This window comes from Pleurodeles waltl, chromosome 10 (assembly GCF_031143425.1).
Source record: "Pleurodeles waltl isolate 20211129_DDA chromosome 10, aPleWal1.hap1.20221129, whole genome shotgun sequence".
NCBI classification, from domain to species: domain Eukaryota; kingdom Metazoa; phylum Chordata; class Amphibia; order Caudata; family Salamandridae; genus Pleurodeles; species Pleurodeles waltl.
The window spans coordinates 42,370,933-42,383,551 of NC_090449.1; the positions used below are offsets into that span (position 1 = coordinate 42,370,933).

General features: G+C 42.7%; 1 protein-coding gene across 1 annotated transcript; it reads right to left on the reverse strand.

Annotated features, from left to right (window-relative positions):
* Positions 1-3,613: 3,613 nt before the first annotated feature.
* LOC138262322 (olfactory receptor-like protein I9) lies at positions 3,614-4,558 on the reverse strand. Its single transcript, XM_069212221.1, has one exon. It carries the CDS (start codon positions 4,556-4,558, stop codon positions 3,614-3,616), a length of 945 nt encoding a protein of 314 aa, XP_069068322.1.
* Positions 4,559-12,619: the final 8,061 nt, after the last annotated feature.

Below are 12,619 nucleotides of genomic sequence, written 5' to 3' on the forward strand. Positions count from 1 at the left end.
AATCGCTCAAATCAAATTTAGGGGCACTGCGAGCAATGGATAATTATGTTCAAAATCCTCACCAGCTCTTGACTCATTTGGGTTTGCATTAATTTCGTCAGGTTGCTGAGCTTCAATGCTGCACCAAGGGCTGTGCTCCTTATTGGTATGCAACTTAATGATCATTTAAAGCACATAAGCACTTTAGGGCTTTGAGCACTGTGGGCCCTCCTGCTTATTATGTATTATGTGGGGTTCTGGTCTGTGGAGGTCCAGTCTCATGTTAATTGTAGGTTTCATAATAATATTGTGGTATTGATTCTTATTGAGGTGTGTGTATTTAAATTATGGAGTGTTTTTTAGCATGTATTTAACATCGCATGCAAATGTATTAGTGATTGTTCTTTTTTCTTTATTTTAATTGTATGGGATTTTATTATCTGTACAATAAACTATTCAACAATTTCTCATTACCAGCCTTAGTGGAGACAATCTCAACACTCATGCTATTTAGGATATAAAATGAGCTGGACAAAGAGGGAAGCTGTTCCAGTGATCAGACTTACGATAGAAATATAATTGACAGGCTTTAAATTAACATGCATACCCAACAAACTGAAATATTTGGGCATACTAGAAAGTAGTGACGTACATCACATGGTACAAGACAATATTTCAAGTTTTTTCAACAAAACAGGAGGAGTTTGTAAAATGAAAAAAACACATCTTTCCATAGGGAAGGCTGGAAACCAGGAAATGGTGTTAGCCTCCAATTTTAATTATGTTTTGGTATGACATGCACTTCTGTGATCAATTGATTGACTTATCAAAATCTATATCTCTGAACAAACACCACCAAGGCCAGGAATGTCTAAATTATTGAAGCCACAGCCTCAGAAGGCCACGGGTTACCACATACTGAACCTTGCAATACAACATACCAACAAATGACATATCACTTTAACTCTGACCTAGATATACCAGATTGAGTAATGCTCTTAAGCTGTCTTCAAAATGATGCCTGAGGGTCATAAATGCTAGATAGTGCCTAAAATGACCTAGAGATCCCAATCATCCTATTGCACCAAGATCATTACAGATTTGTAAAAGCTTCTATAAAAGGATGGTTCAAAGGGACATATACAACTTGTAAAACTTGTATGTGTGCTGACAGACTAAGAGCAAAATATGGCAGGCAGTGTTTTACCCTTTCTCTGATTGTGCCTACTCTGTCTGAGGAAACATTCCATTGCGTAAGCTAATGGGGTCTCTGCTGAAAAAAATGAGGAGGGTAGACCAAGGTTTTGGTGGACATATTTGGGACTGGGTACCCTGTCTTTTAAACTCTAAATCTGGCCCTAAATCTTGCATTGATACCTACAGCTTTGGGGCCCTAACAAGGAATTGATCTCTGGCCTTTATAAAAAAAAATGATCCGAAAACTGTATCCCAAACTACAGAAGTATCCCTTAATGATAAATGGCAAACATATCTGCAAAAGACATAAGCTGAAGAGCAATTGACAGAATTACGGAAAACTTATGAGAAAGGCCTACAAGAACCAAATTATATGTGGCATCAGCTTCTTCAAGATTCTTCAAGATTGGCACTGGCCTCCAAACAGGCTCCATAAAGCATATGTTGCCCTAATTCCTGTTGCAGGTGATATAATCAACTGGGAGGGGACACAATCCATATTATCTCATTATGCCAAAATCTGCATTCCTTTGGAAAATAAAAAGGTACACTATGAAAAGCATGAACAGTCTTAACATTACCAAATCCACAGAACAAGCAATCTCTCATAACGCACAGAACTTTAAAAGTATGAATGCCCATACGAAAAGAAAAATAGATTCAGCCCTTGCGACAGCAACTGTGCACACTGCAGCACTGGAAATAAAACTTGTCTCCCAAAAATGAGGACAGGATGGGAGAACTCTCAACATTAGCAACTGAAATGAAAGACTCATTTATAAATTGGATGACCTGCAAATGTTTAATGACATTTGGGAATCCTGTCTACAGGAATAAAAGGAGAAAACAAATCCATCAACCCAAAATTTTACTCAAGCATTTAGGGATGAACACTGGTATGTTCATGACTTAACAAGGCTTTTACTGTGTCACAAATGTGCATCAATATCATAATAATAATGCTACGTATGACACTCATAGAAAGACTCTGTCATTTATTTCAGTTTCTAAATGTCATACCTCACTGCTATTGCATAGCAATAATTGATAACAAAACTTGTCACCCATTGTTGTGATGTCATAAAGGTCTTCCAGGCCAGGTTGACAAAGCTTTCTGAGAGTCTGTCAGCACAGCTCTGTTTGTCTGCTTTGAATCAAAGCTAAAAGCACACCTTCAGGAGGAGGAAGGAAGGCAAGGAAGGTGATCAGGTTGGTTAGGGATCGCAGGTAAGGATTTTTTAATATGGGACAGTGAGGAGATTCCTCATAATATGTGGCTCCTCCATTACTCCTCCACCCCTGCGTAGCAGTTGAAATCGGAGGAAGATAATTCATTTGAGCAATACATAACATAGAATATACATGTTTGAAAAGTGAATTATGAGAATGTTTTTCAGCTCAAAGTTATGAGTGACATCAAAGGCATCTCAAACTTCGCTCTTATTGTCTATTTGATGTTACTCAGAACCTCTTGGGGAGAAACATCCCTGTAATTCACTGTTACCCATCTATAATTCTATACATTGACTCCAGAGAATTTGTATATGAGTGAAGCCATAAGAATTGCTCTATAGGAACATCTATTATCAACTGAATGATATGCCGGTATTAGATAAAGCAATAATAAGTGGAGTCGATGCAAGAGGAGTACAGAAAGAACTTGATAGAAGATCAAAAAATAAGGACCAAATGAGTCAAAGCCAAAATAGTAGTTTTCCTTTCTTGAATCTGCATTGTTCTTGATACTTAAATATGGAAGGGGGAAGATCACAAGAACGAATCTAATTCCCATAACTAACCATTGAATTTACTGGCTGTTCATGTTTATAACATGGTGCATATAAAATATGAATGAAAACAGCAACAATAGCAGATATAAAATAACAAAAGTATTGAATTTTTAAATACATTTTAAAGCAGATAATTGCATGATAATAAGTATGACGGTCTGACATCCTAATCTATGAGATTAGTGTCAACTGTCTGCTGCCTAAACACGTGGTATCTAGGAATCTGAGTGGTAGTACCATTTATGTATGAGTATTTAAAACCTCTACCTCTGCCACTTGCTGCTTAAATATAGATGTGAAGATTAATGCTATGGTGAACATTTTGTCACACGGAATTTGAGGTAGATGTTTCGCAGCACCACTTTCAAAGATTACCAGCCACCACTGTTGCACTCTCACAAATAATAGAGTGAAAACCGAATATAGATATGGTGTTAAATTTAAAATAAGGTGCTAAAGGCTGTGGAAGACAACATCAAGCCCATCTATGAGAAAAACATAAGAACAAAAACATAAGGACTGAAAAGATATGTTTTGATGCCTTGATTGTACAGTATTTGCATATCCAAGAGTTACTATGTAAGCAACACCACTGGTAGGTGAGAAGTGAAATGTGTGTAGTACAAAGCAGATGGTACTTTGGAAACTCATCTCAAAAAGAGCTTGGAAATGTTCTTTAGAGCTTTCCTCAAAGATCCCTTCACATCCTTGTTCCGTAAACTGTAAATAAAAGAGTTCAACATTGGAGTGGCCAATGCATACATAACACTGACAACTCTGTTGTCCTTCTGAGATGAGCTGGAGGAGGGATAGAAATACATAAAGCTAACAGTCGCATAGAATAGGAAAACCACTGTGAGATGAGAAGAGCAGGTCAACAATGCTCTGTGCCATGTCTGGGCTGCATGAAGTTTTGAGACAGAAGTGATGATTCGGATGTATGTACCCATGATAAAGAGAAAGGGGAATGATGCCACACAGGAGCCCTCCACCAGAATAACCAGGTAGTTGGTGGAAGTGTCAGAGCAGGACAATTCCAGCACCGGTGGGATGTCACAGAAAAAGCTGTTGATGATGTTTGGCCCACAAAAGCAGAGCCGGAAAGTCATGCCTGTGTGCAGCAGAGCATGAAGTGAATTCATACCCCAGGACATGACTACCAGCAAGATACAGAACTTCCCACTCATCACCATCCGATAGTGCAGAGGGTTGCAAATAGCCACATATCTGTCGTAAGCCATAACTGCCAGAAGAAAACTCTCTGTGGTTACAAGCCACACAAACAGATACATTTGTGCAATGCAACCCTTAACTGAGATTACCCTGTTCATGGAAAAAAGGTTGTTCAGAACTTTGGGTACAGTAACTGTGGTCAAGCAAAGATCTACAAAGGATAAATTTCCAAGGAAAAAATACATAGGTGTGTTAAGCCGGGGGTCAAGGTTCACGGCGAAGATGACGAAGATATTCCCAGCCAAGGATAACAAGTATAAAGTTAAAAAAAGTGTAATGAAGAATGAGCGATGCTGTGGCACATCAGAGAATCCCAGTAGAAAGAATTCTGTAACTGAGGTGTGGTTTCTCTGATCCATGATATTTAAATCACTTCAGGGTGGATTTGTGCACTTTAGTAGGCAACAAGCAGTTCATTGATCATTGTAGATTAGGGGCCAAAATTTTACCCAGACCATCTAACCCATATGGAAACTTGTGAGCTCAAGCAGAAATCTTTCCCTGCACCTGGAGCTATTAGGAATTTTGAGTTGGCCTCCTGACTCTGGAATTGCAAATGAGAGGAGGAAGAGAGCAAAAATGAGTAGAAATTACTGACATCAGTAGGAGAAGGTTTGTTACAGCGGTGAGGTCAGGTTTTCAAGCTTCATGTGAAAGCCTCTGTTTGAGCACTCAGAGTATTTCCATCAATGTCATCAGATGAGGGCTGCATCAAACAAGCCATCCCAACAAACCCATTTGATTCCTGTCGCAAGACAAAAAACACCAAAACATGAATAAGAAACAAATAATACTTCCATAACCTTGGTATTTGGAACAAGATATTCTCTTGGATATCCTAATACTTTCACCACGCATATTCACAGTGCATGCAATGGAACAATCTATCTTCCTAAGGCATCATTAGGGGCTTCACCTTTCCCATGTGAGGAAAGTTAATTATGTTTATACCCATACCTTGTCTAACAGAAGGTGTTGTGTGCAGAAGCTTGCCAAACCCTGCCTGAGGTCTTGGGGGTATATTAGTTACTTATCCCCCCAGGCTTGCCCAATGGTGTTTGTGGTTAATTGTTTCCATTTTTCCCAGCGCATAGATGGTATATGAATTCCCCACCTTGGCCAGTGACAGAGATGTTCTTTAATCTTCTGATGCCTTACCCAAGAATCAATGGAGCATCGGGGTTATTAAGGGACTTCCCTCTGCTTTATCCAGGACACACCATTGTGTACCCAAAGGTAAGTGGGCATTTTAATGCATTTACTTCTGCTTTGACTGGGGAAAGAGAGGGTCAATCTTTCTCTTCTCCCCACCTTGCTTAATAGTGAATGTTGTGTGATGGACATTATGGACATTACCCTCCACTGGTTTGACAAACAGTAGAGTGGTTGTTATTTTCCCTAACTCCATCTTGACCAATGGTAAGTGGGTATACCGTTCTCCATCCCCTACATAAAGGTACAGAAGGTATATTTCTTCCCCTCTGTTGTGACCAAATGTGCAGCAGTCAATGATGAGGCCTTAAACAAAATTTTTAGGAGAACTGCTTTTTGAGAGCAAATTTTATTTAGTTGAATGACACTCACCGAGTCCATGCTAAAACGTAAACTCCAAGCACAGATGTTTACCATCCCTCAATGCAAAGTTATCCAGCAGTTTGCTTCTCAAGCAATGAAGACCATTGTGCATTCATTAAACATGTATTAACTCCTTCCTGGTAAAATTTATAACATTAGCAAAACAGTGTATTCTTCACATAGCAGAAGCAACCTTAACAAACATTTGCCATGGCTGGAACTAGAACATCAAATTTCACTCCCTAGTCTTCAAAAGCTGCTAGTAATTGAGCTTTGCAAAATGCCATTTTAATTGTCAATCACTGGAGCCTATTTTGTGTGTTAGTCCTGAAGAAATGTACTTATGTAACTCACACAAGATGGAGTATGTTAAGTTTTATAATTCCATCCTAGGAGCTCACACAGGGTTGTTAGTAGTATGCACCCCACATTTTCCAATTTCTGCAGGCATCTCACCCCATCCTCCCACCTTGTCCCCTAAGCAGTTGCTGCAGTAACTTGTTTTGTTAATTTGCAGTATTTCAGACATATGCCTTGCAGGTTGCTTGCAGCTGACTGCTGCAGGTACACAACTCACTGAGCTAGATCACTAGGACTGTAACTTGTGATCTGCAGGAAACATAATGATTGATGGAACAAAAATATTGACCCACTGAGCTATGGTATATAAAATAATAGTTTGTTCCTTACATGTTCCACTCTTTTAGGAAATTGGGTTATTAGTATGTAGAATATGAGGCCTACACAAGTAATTGGTCCACAATTTCCCCATACTGGGATCCAAGCATTCCATTGTAGCACTTGACTCTCTGAGGGCAGCCAAGCAGAGCAGTCAAGGAGAGTTTGTGTGGACTAATAATAACCATTCACTGGCATGCAATAATAACATTCAATAAAGGATTGTCCAGTCTGTGTTTTTTCATTAGAAAAGGAAAAGTACATTTATTACACATGCACTACTAAATACTATCCATTAATTTACTAATATAAACATAAGGTAGATCGAAAATACCATGTGTTACATTACAAATTCACATTTGACCACATTTTGAAGGTCATGACTCTCAAAATCACAGTGCCCCCATCTATACCAAAGAACACTTCACCATATGAGGGGATATCACTTTAGATAAAATAGGGCTATTGGCATAATCAAGGGTTCCCCATCTTACAAGAGCAACAAACTATGTTGAAAACACCATCATTTTGTGTGTAAATGCAATAGTCAATAATTAGCATGTTAATCTTAACATTGCATATCTAACTTGATCAGTAATCACTGTCAACATTATTATTTCAATAAAGCATTTGAAAGTTAAACATAATGTGTCTGTGCGTTTTTGATATACTTTCAGGTCACATAAACTATACAACCATGAAACAGCCTGTGGAGAGCACCACTTTCTGACCACATAAAGCACAGCCATAGATCAAGTCCCTAGAAAACATTTAACTCCATGTATCGCCCTACATCTTCATACTATATAAAATGCAGCTATAGGACTAGCCCCTACAGAGTGTTGCACTCTTAGCTGTAAAGCAAATGCTTCAACCTTGGGACTGCTTTAAAAAAGCTATTGGAAAATCCCAGAGGTTCATGGATTCCTTGACAAGGCAAATGTAGGGTCAGTATTACAAACAATATTTCTGGGGTGCTCCTGTAGTGCCTAAAGCTTCCTGAAACACTTTTCAGATTTGTTGGTGGTGCCCCAGTCCTCTTGGGAGCACCACAAGGCAAGAAATATATACAAATTACCGAGCCCATCAGGGTATTATGGAACACTCCAGCCTGGAGCAGTAAATATTTTATGAGCAGCTTTCCCGCTGTACTGGGGAGCTTTGCATAGCTTTTTCCTTTGTTTTTCTGCTTTTCTCTTGGTGGGGCCTGGTCCCACCTGGGCACCCCACATTCCCCCAGTCACTAGGGGCAGGTCAGGGAGTCCATCCCTGGCTGCCCCTGTCGGTTTCCCTCTGGAAAAGCATCCTTCTTGCTACTGCGGTAGCCGTCAGCTTTCCATTTACTTTGATGGTGGCCACCCATTCCTCCCTGACACAGGCTTGAGGAGTGGGGGCAAAGCCACCTCCAAGGGGCGGTGCAATGCCGCTCTCCCTTCTGCATCCTGGCTTGGGGTCCCAGGCCCCAAAGGCTGCTGCTCGGCCCTCCAGGCCACATTATCACCACATAAGCCCCTGGGAAGATGGGGGTCACTGTGGTAACGTAAAGATGAGAGAAGGGGGCCTGACACATGCCCCATTCCTGGGGGAATTAAATTAATTCCACACCGATCTCTGGGCTCTGGCCCACCTCAGGGGTACTTCTTCTATCGGGTGGTGGAGCGCATGTGCATACTTCTTTGGGGTCAAAGGCCAACAATCTTAAAACGGCTATAACACAAAACCTGTTGAGCTAATTTAGGCAATCCTGTGCTTGTTTTATTCCTGATGGTGAACTCCCGGTCCAGCTGGCCTCCTAGCTAAAAAAGCAATGTTCCTTATAGGGACTAGGTTCCACTGGTTCCCTGTGCCAGCTTTCCTCAAGGTCCTTGCCTCCAGGCACAGAAGTCCAGAACTCTTCCCCACTAGCCCTCAGGGGCTGTGAGGGGGCCAGCCTCACTGGCCCTTGGAGAGGTCCATCTGGCCTGGGGTCAAATGCGGCAGAGTCCTTGGTCCTTTTGGGCATCAGGGAGGTGTTCTCCCAGTTGTCCATGGCTGTCACAGTCCTAGGTTCCAGCAGCAAAAACCACAAAAAGCACCAACAACACCAAAAGTCCTTGCTCCCTGTGTGGACGTTTTTGAAGGGGGTGGATGGTTCTAGAAGCCAAGCACCACTGGCCAATCCCAGGGTACCACATTACCTCTCTACCCCCATTCCAACTGTCCTACAAAGCATTCAGACACATTTCATTATGGTGTCATGCAGGAGCCACTGGTCACATCTGCTTCTAGGGCTCCTGTGGCCGTGGTAGGCAGTGGTGCTGAGAAATTTCAAACTAATGCCAACAATGTTACATCACTAAACCCATAGGGATTCTGAAAAATCCAAGCCTCACACACAGAACAAGTGTTACAAATGAGCCATGCCTATTCAGTAGGAGAGTTATAACGGTATAGTATGATGCTGGTGTTGCATTTAAGAGCACATTGTCACAAATATATTAGTATAGCTTGGTGTGGTAGCCACAATCATTTACAGACAGTACATTTTCCATTGAAATGACCACTAAATTTGCACAGACATATAGTTTTACTGATAAAGCTATATAGTGCAGACATGATAATGGGGCATATTTATTTAGATTTAATGCAAAGCAGGGCAGTAAACAAAGTTGCTTCACTGCATTGTGTAAAAGGGAGACAGCAGAAATGCACCATATCATCTAAGATATGATGCATTTCTGCTCTCTCCTAGCGCTGATGCACTTTGTGCTGCCTAGTGCCAAAGCAGGCACCTTTGCACCTTGGTGCAAGAGTCCCTGTGTTGCAGGCAGGATCGCTATGGTGCAAAAAGGGACCTTCCAGCAGAAATACAAATCTAAAGAGGTCCATGGAAAGAGGAAGTAATGAGGGTAAATAAAGATATTTCTCCTTGTGACACCTGCTTCCGGGAGGTGTAGCTTTTGGACACATTCCCATTTTTACAAGTGTTTGAAAATCTGGAAATGCACAACAATCCATTGGTGGATGTGTGTGAATGCCCATACTCTCCTCGTGGAATGCCTTCCCAACACAAAGAATCGCAAGGTAGCATTTTACTTTGTATTTAGATAACCATGCAAAGCCACGCTTGATAGCTTTTAAATGCCCAAAATTATTTTGCATTGGGGCTGGGCCACAAAAGTGACACATCACCAATGCAAAATCATAGTAAATCTGACCCAATGCTTGGAGGCTGGGTTTCAGCAAATATCTGTAATTTGTTCTAGGGGTGGGTGAAGAATTCCGCTCCTCAGGTGGAGTTTGCAGAATGTTCCCCATTCGGCACTCCATGCGGAGTGTGGAGTTCTGAAAAACTCCACGAAGTGACGTGGAGCAGAGTTTTTTTGCTCGCTCACGCGTGCCAACATTAATCTGGCAAGCGCGAGCCAGATTTCTGAACGCGAGCAGTCAAGGTAGGCTGCGACCGCTCGTGATGAGAAAGCTGCCGCTCGTGTTGAGGAAGGTGCCGCTCAAGTAGAAAATCTACTTTAGCGGCAAAAAGAAGTTAGTGCCCTCTGGCACTAGCCGTGATACTGTTCGCATTGATTTTACAGTGTGGGATACACTTCCATGCTGAAAATCAGTGCGAACAGCGCGCCTTACGCAAACTCTGCTGCTCGTGGAACTCCGGGTAGCACTGCAGAGTTTCTTCACCACTTTGCGGAGTTCCGCGTAGTAGAACTCCGTGAACTCCGCCCAGGCCTAATTTGGGCATCATCAACTAAAGTATCTTGATTTGTTTAGATCCTTTTAAAATCTTTGTTTTTCATCACACTTCAGAATTGGGAAAAACTTAATGGTGTTCGGTTCCAACACCATGATACAGTCTTTCCTTTCACCCTGCACCAGCAAGAAGGTAAGATAGTTAACTTTACAAAATCCTCACACTTTGCCATAAACAAAAGAAATGTAAACACCTGTGTCTGTGATAAAAGAAGATGAAGCAATTTCTCAGAAGACTAGACTCACATTTGACCTCTGTGCTTGAACGCACTGATAATATGACAGGAAAAAAACAAAATGTAAAGTCATCTTTAATGCTTGTTCACTTTCGGGTATCCATCATAGTTACTTGGGTAACCTCTCAGGGCTCAAGGGGCTGCTGCAGTTGGGCCCCTTCTCATCGATGGGACCCAGTGCACTGCACAGGCTGCATCACTGGTAGGTAGGCTCCTGTATGCAACCTAATATTCCTTTATCTGCATCAGTCAGTAGGTTATGTTTGATCTAAGGTCTATGAGGCTTATATACACACTATGGTGGAGAGATACCAGCCATATTTAGAGATCTTTGCCTCACCCCTGTGAATGGGTGCTGCTGCCACAGCAGCTTCCTTCACAGCAGTGTACTTTGCTGAGCGGGATCTGGGATTAAAGTTCCTGATCTATAAACTTTTTTGTTTTCAAGAAATAAATTACCAAAGCAAGAGTTTGTTTCTAAAAAGGAATAATTGCCACAATGCTTCGAGAGCTTTTTCTGAAACTTTGGGGTCATTTATCATTGTCCTTGCCCATGGTGGACAGGGGCAGGAAAAATGAGCAAAAATCACCCTATTCTAAATAGCGCAGGATGACTTCCACTGTGAACCAGTTGTTCTGCGGCCGGTGGCCCACTGGGTCAAGGATTACAACAGTTTCCCAGCAGCTCCTAATGCAATTATCCACCTGTTCCCTGACTCTAAGGGGCATATTTATGAGCGCTTTCACCACTGGAGCGTCATTTTTTGTGACGCTCCAGTGGCACAAACCTGACATCCATATCTATGAGGCCATGCAGAGTCTCTTTGCCTGGCTTTGAATGACCTCATAGATATGGAGAGATGCAAGGCAGCGCAAGACACTGCGTTGTGTTACTCGGCACCAGGGAGGGCTTCCATGGGCATTGCAGTGGGTTTTCCCATGCAACACACATGTTTTTTTTTGCTGCCCCAAATTTACAAATTCAGGTAAACCTGGGGAAGCGCCAAAACCTTACCCCTCCCAAGGTGATACGTAAAAGGGAGCAATACTTTTATTTCTCCTCGTTTTTCCTCTTTCCATGTGTACTGCAGAACGTAGCACACATGGAAAGAAGAAAATACCTCGCAGGGTTGATTTTGTTTAGAAAGGTGTCCCTTGCTGCACGAAAATAATCCTGCTGGTGTTGGCGCTAGGCTACCAAACTGGGGCCAGCACAGGGGGAAATGATGGTGCATTCCTGCCATTTCACTTTGGAGTAGGGCAGCAAAACAAGATGACTTGCTGCTCTGTTCTGTGCCAAATCCCTGTAAATTTGGCCCTAAATGTTCCAGGAAATGGCAGGCGGGGCAGGGGATGAGGAAGACTGTTCTCCACCAAACCCTAAATAAGCTCCAATTGATTAGCATTACTCATGTTGTTTTGTGTTACTGTTGTAAAACTAGGTGCCAATATGTTAAGAGGAGTGCTGGCAGAACTGGTAATGCTTTTGGGGCAGTCTGAACCCTCTTCTCAGAAGGAGGAGCATAAAGGGATATGCACTCTGGCAGTGTATGCATATGCTTCTCTAGCAATTGCTAAAATAATTAAATGACCACAAAAAGATTTTGAGTTAAATTCTGAGCAGATTTTAACTAAAATAATTTTAAAAAACATAAAAAACATTAGCAGATTTCATAATTGCAGTGTTTGCACTGTGCCACCCACTACTCCAACAGTACTAGCATGTGAACATAGAACACTAAGGGGGTCATTCCGACCTTGGCGGGCGGCGGTAACCGCCGTGCGGCCGCCAATGCGGCCGCACACCCGCGGCCCCCATTACAACATCCCCGCTGGGCCGGCGGGCGCAAACCAAGTTTACGCCCGCCGGCCCAGTGGGGATGAGGCCGCAACATAGGAGCCGGCTCCTAATGGAGCCGGCGGTGTTGCGGCCGTGCGACGGGTGCAGTAGCACTCGTCGCGCTTTAGCAGACAGTGAAAAGCTGGCCGGGGCCCTGTTAGGGGGCACCTGCACTGCCCATGCCAGTGGCTTGGGCAGTGCAGGGGCCCCCAGGGGCCCCAGGACACCCCTTACCGCAGCCTCTTCCTGGCGGTGCAAACCGCCAGAAACAGGCTGGCGGTAGGGGTGTCATAATCCCCAGGGCAGCGCTGCCCTGGCGGATTATCACCGCCGGGGCTAAAACGGCGGGA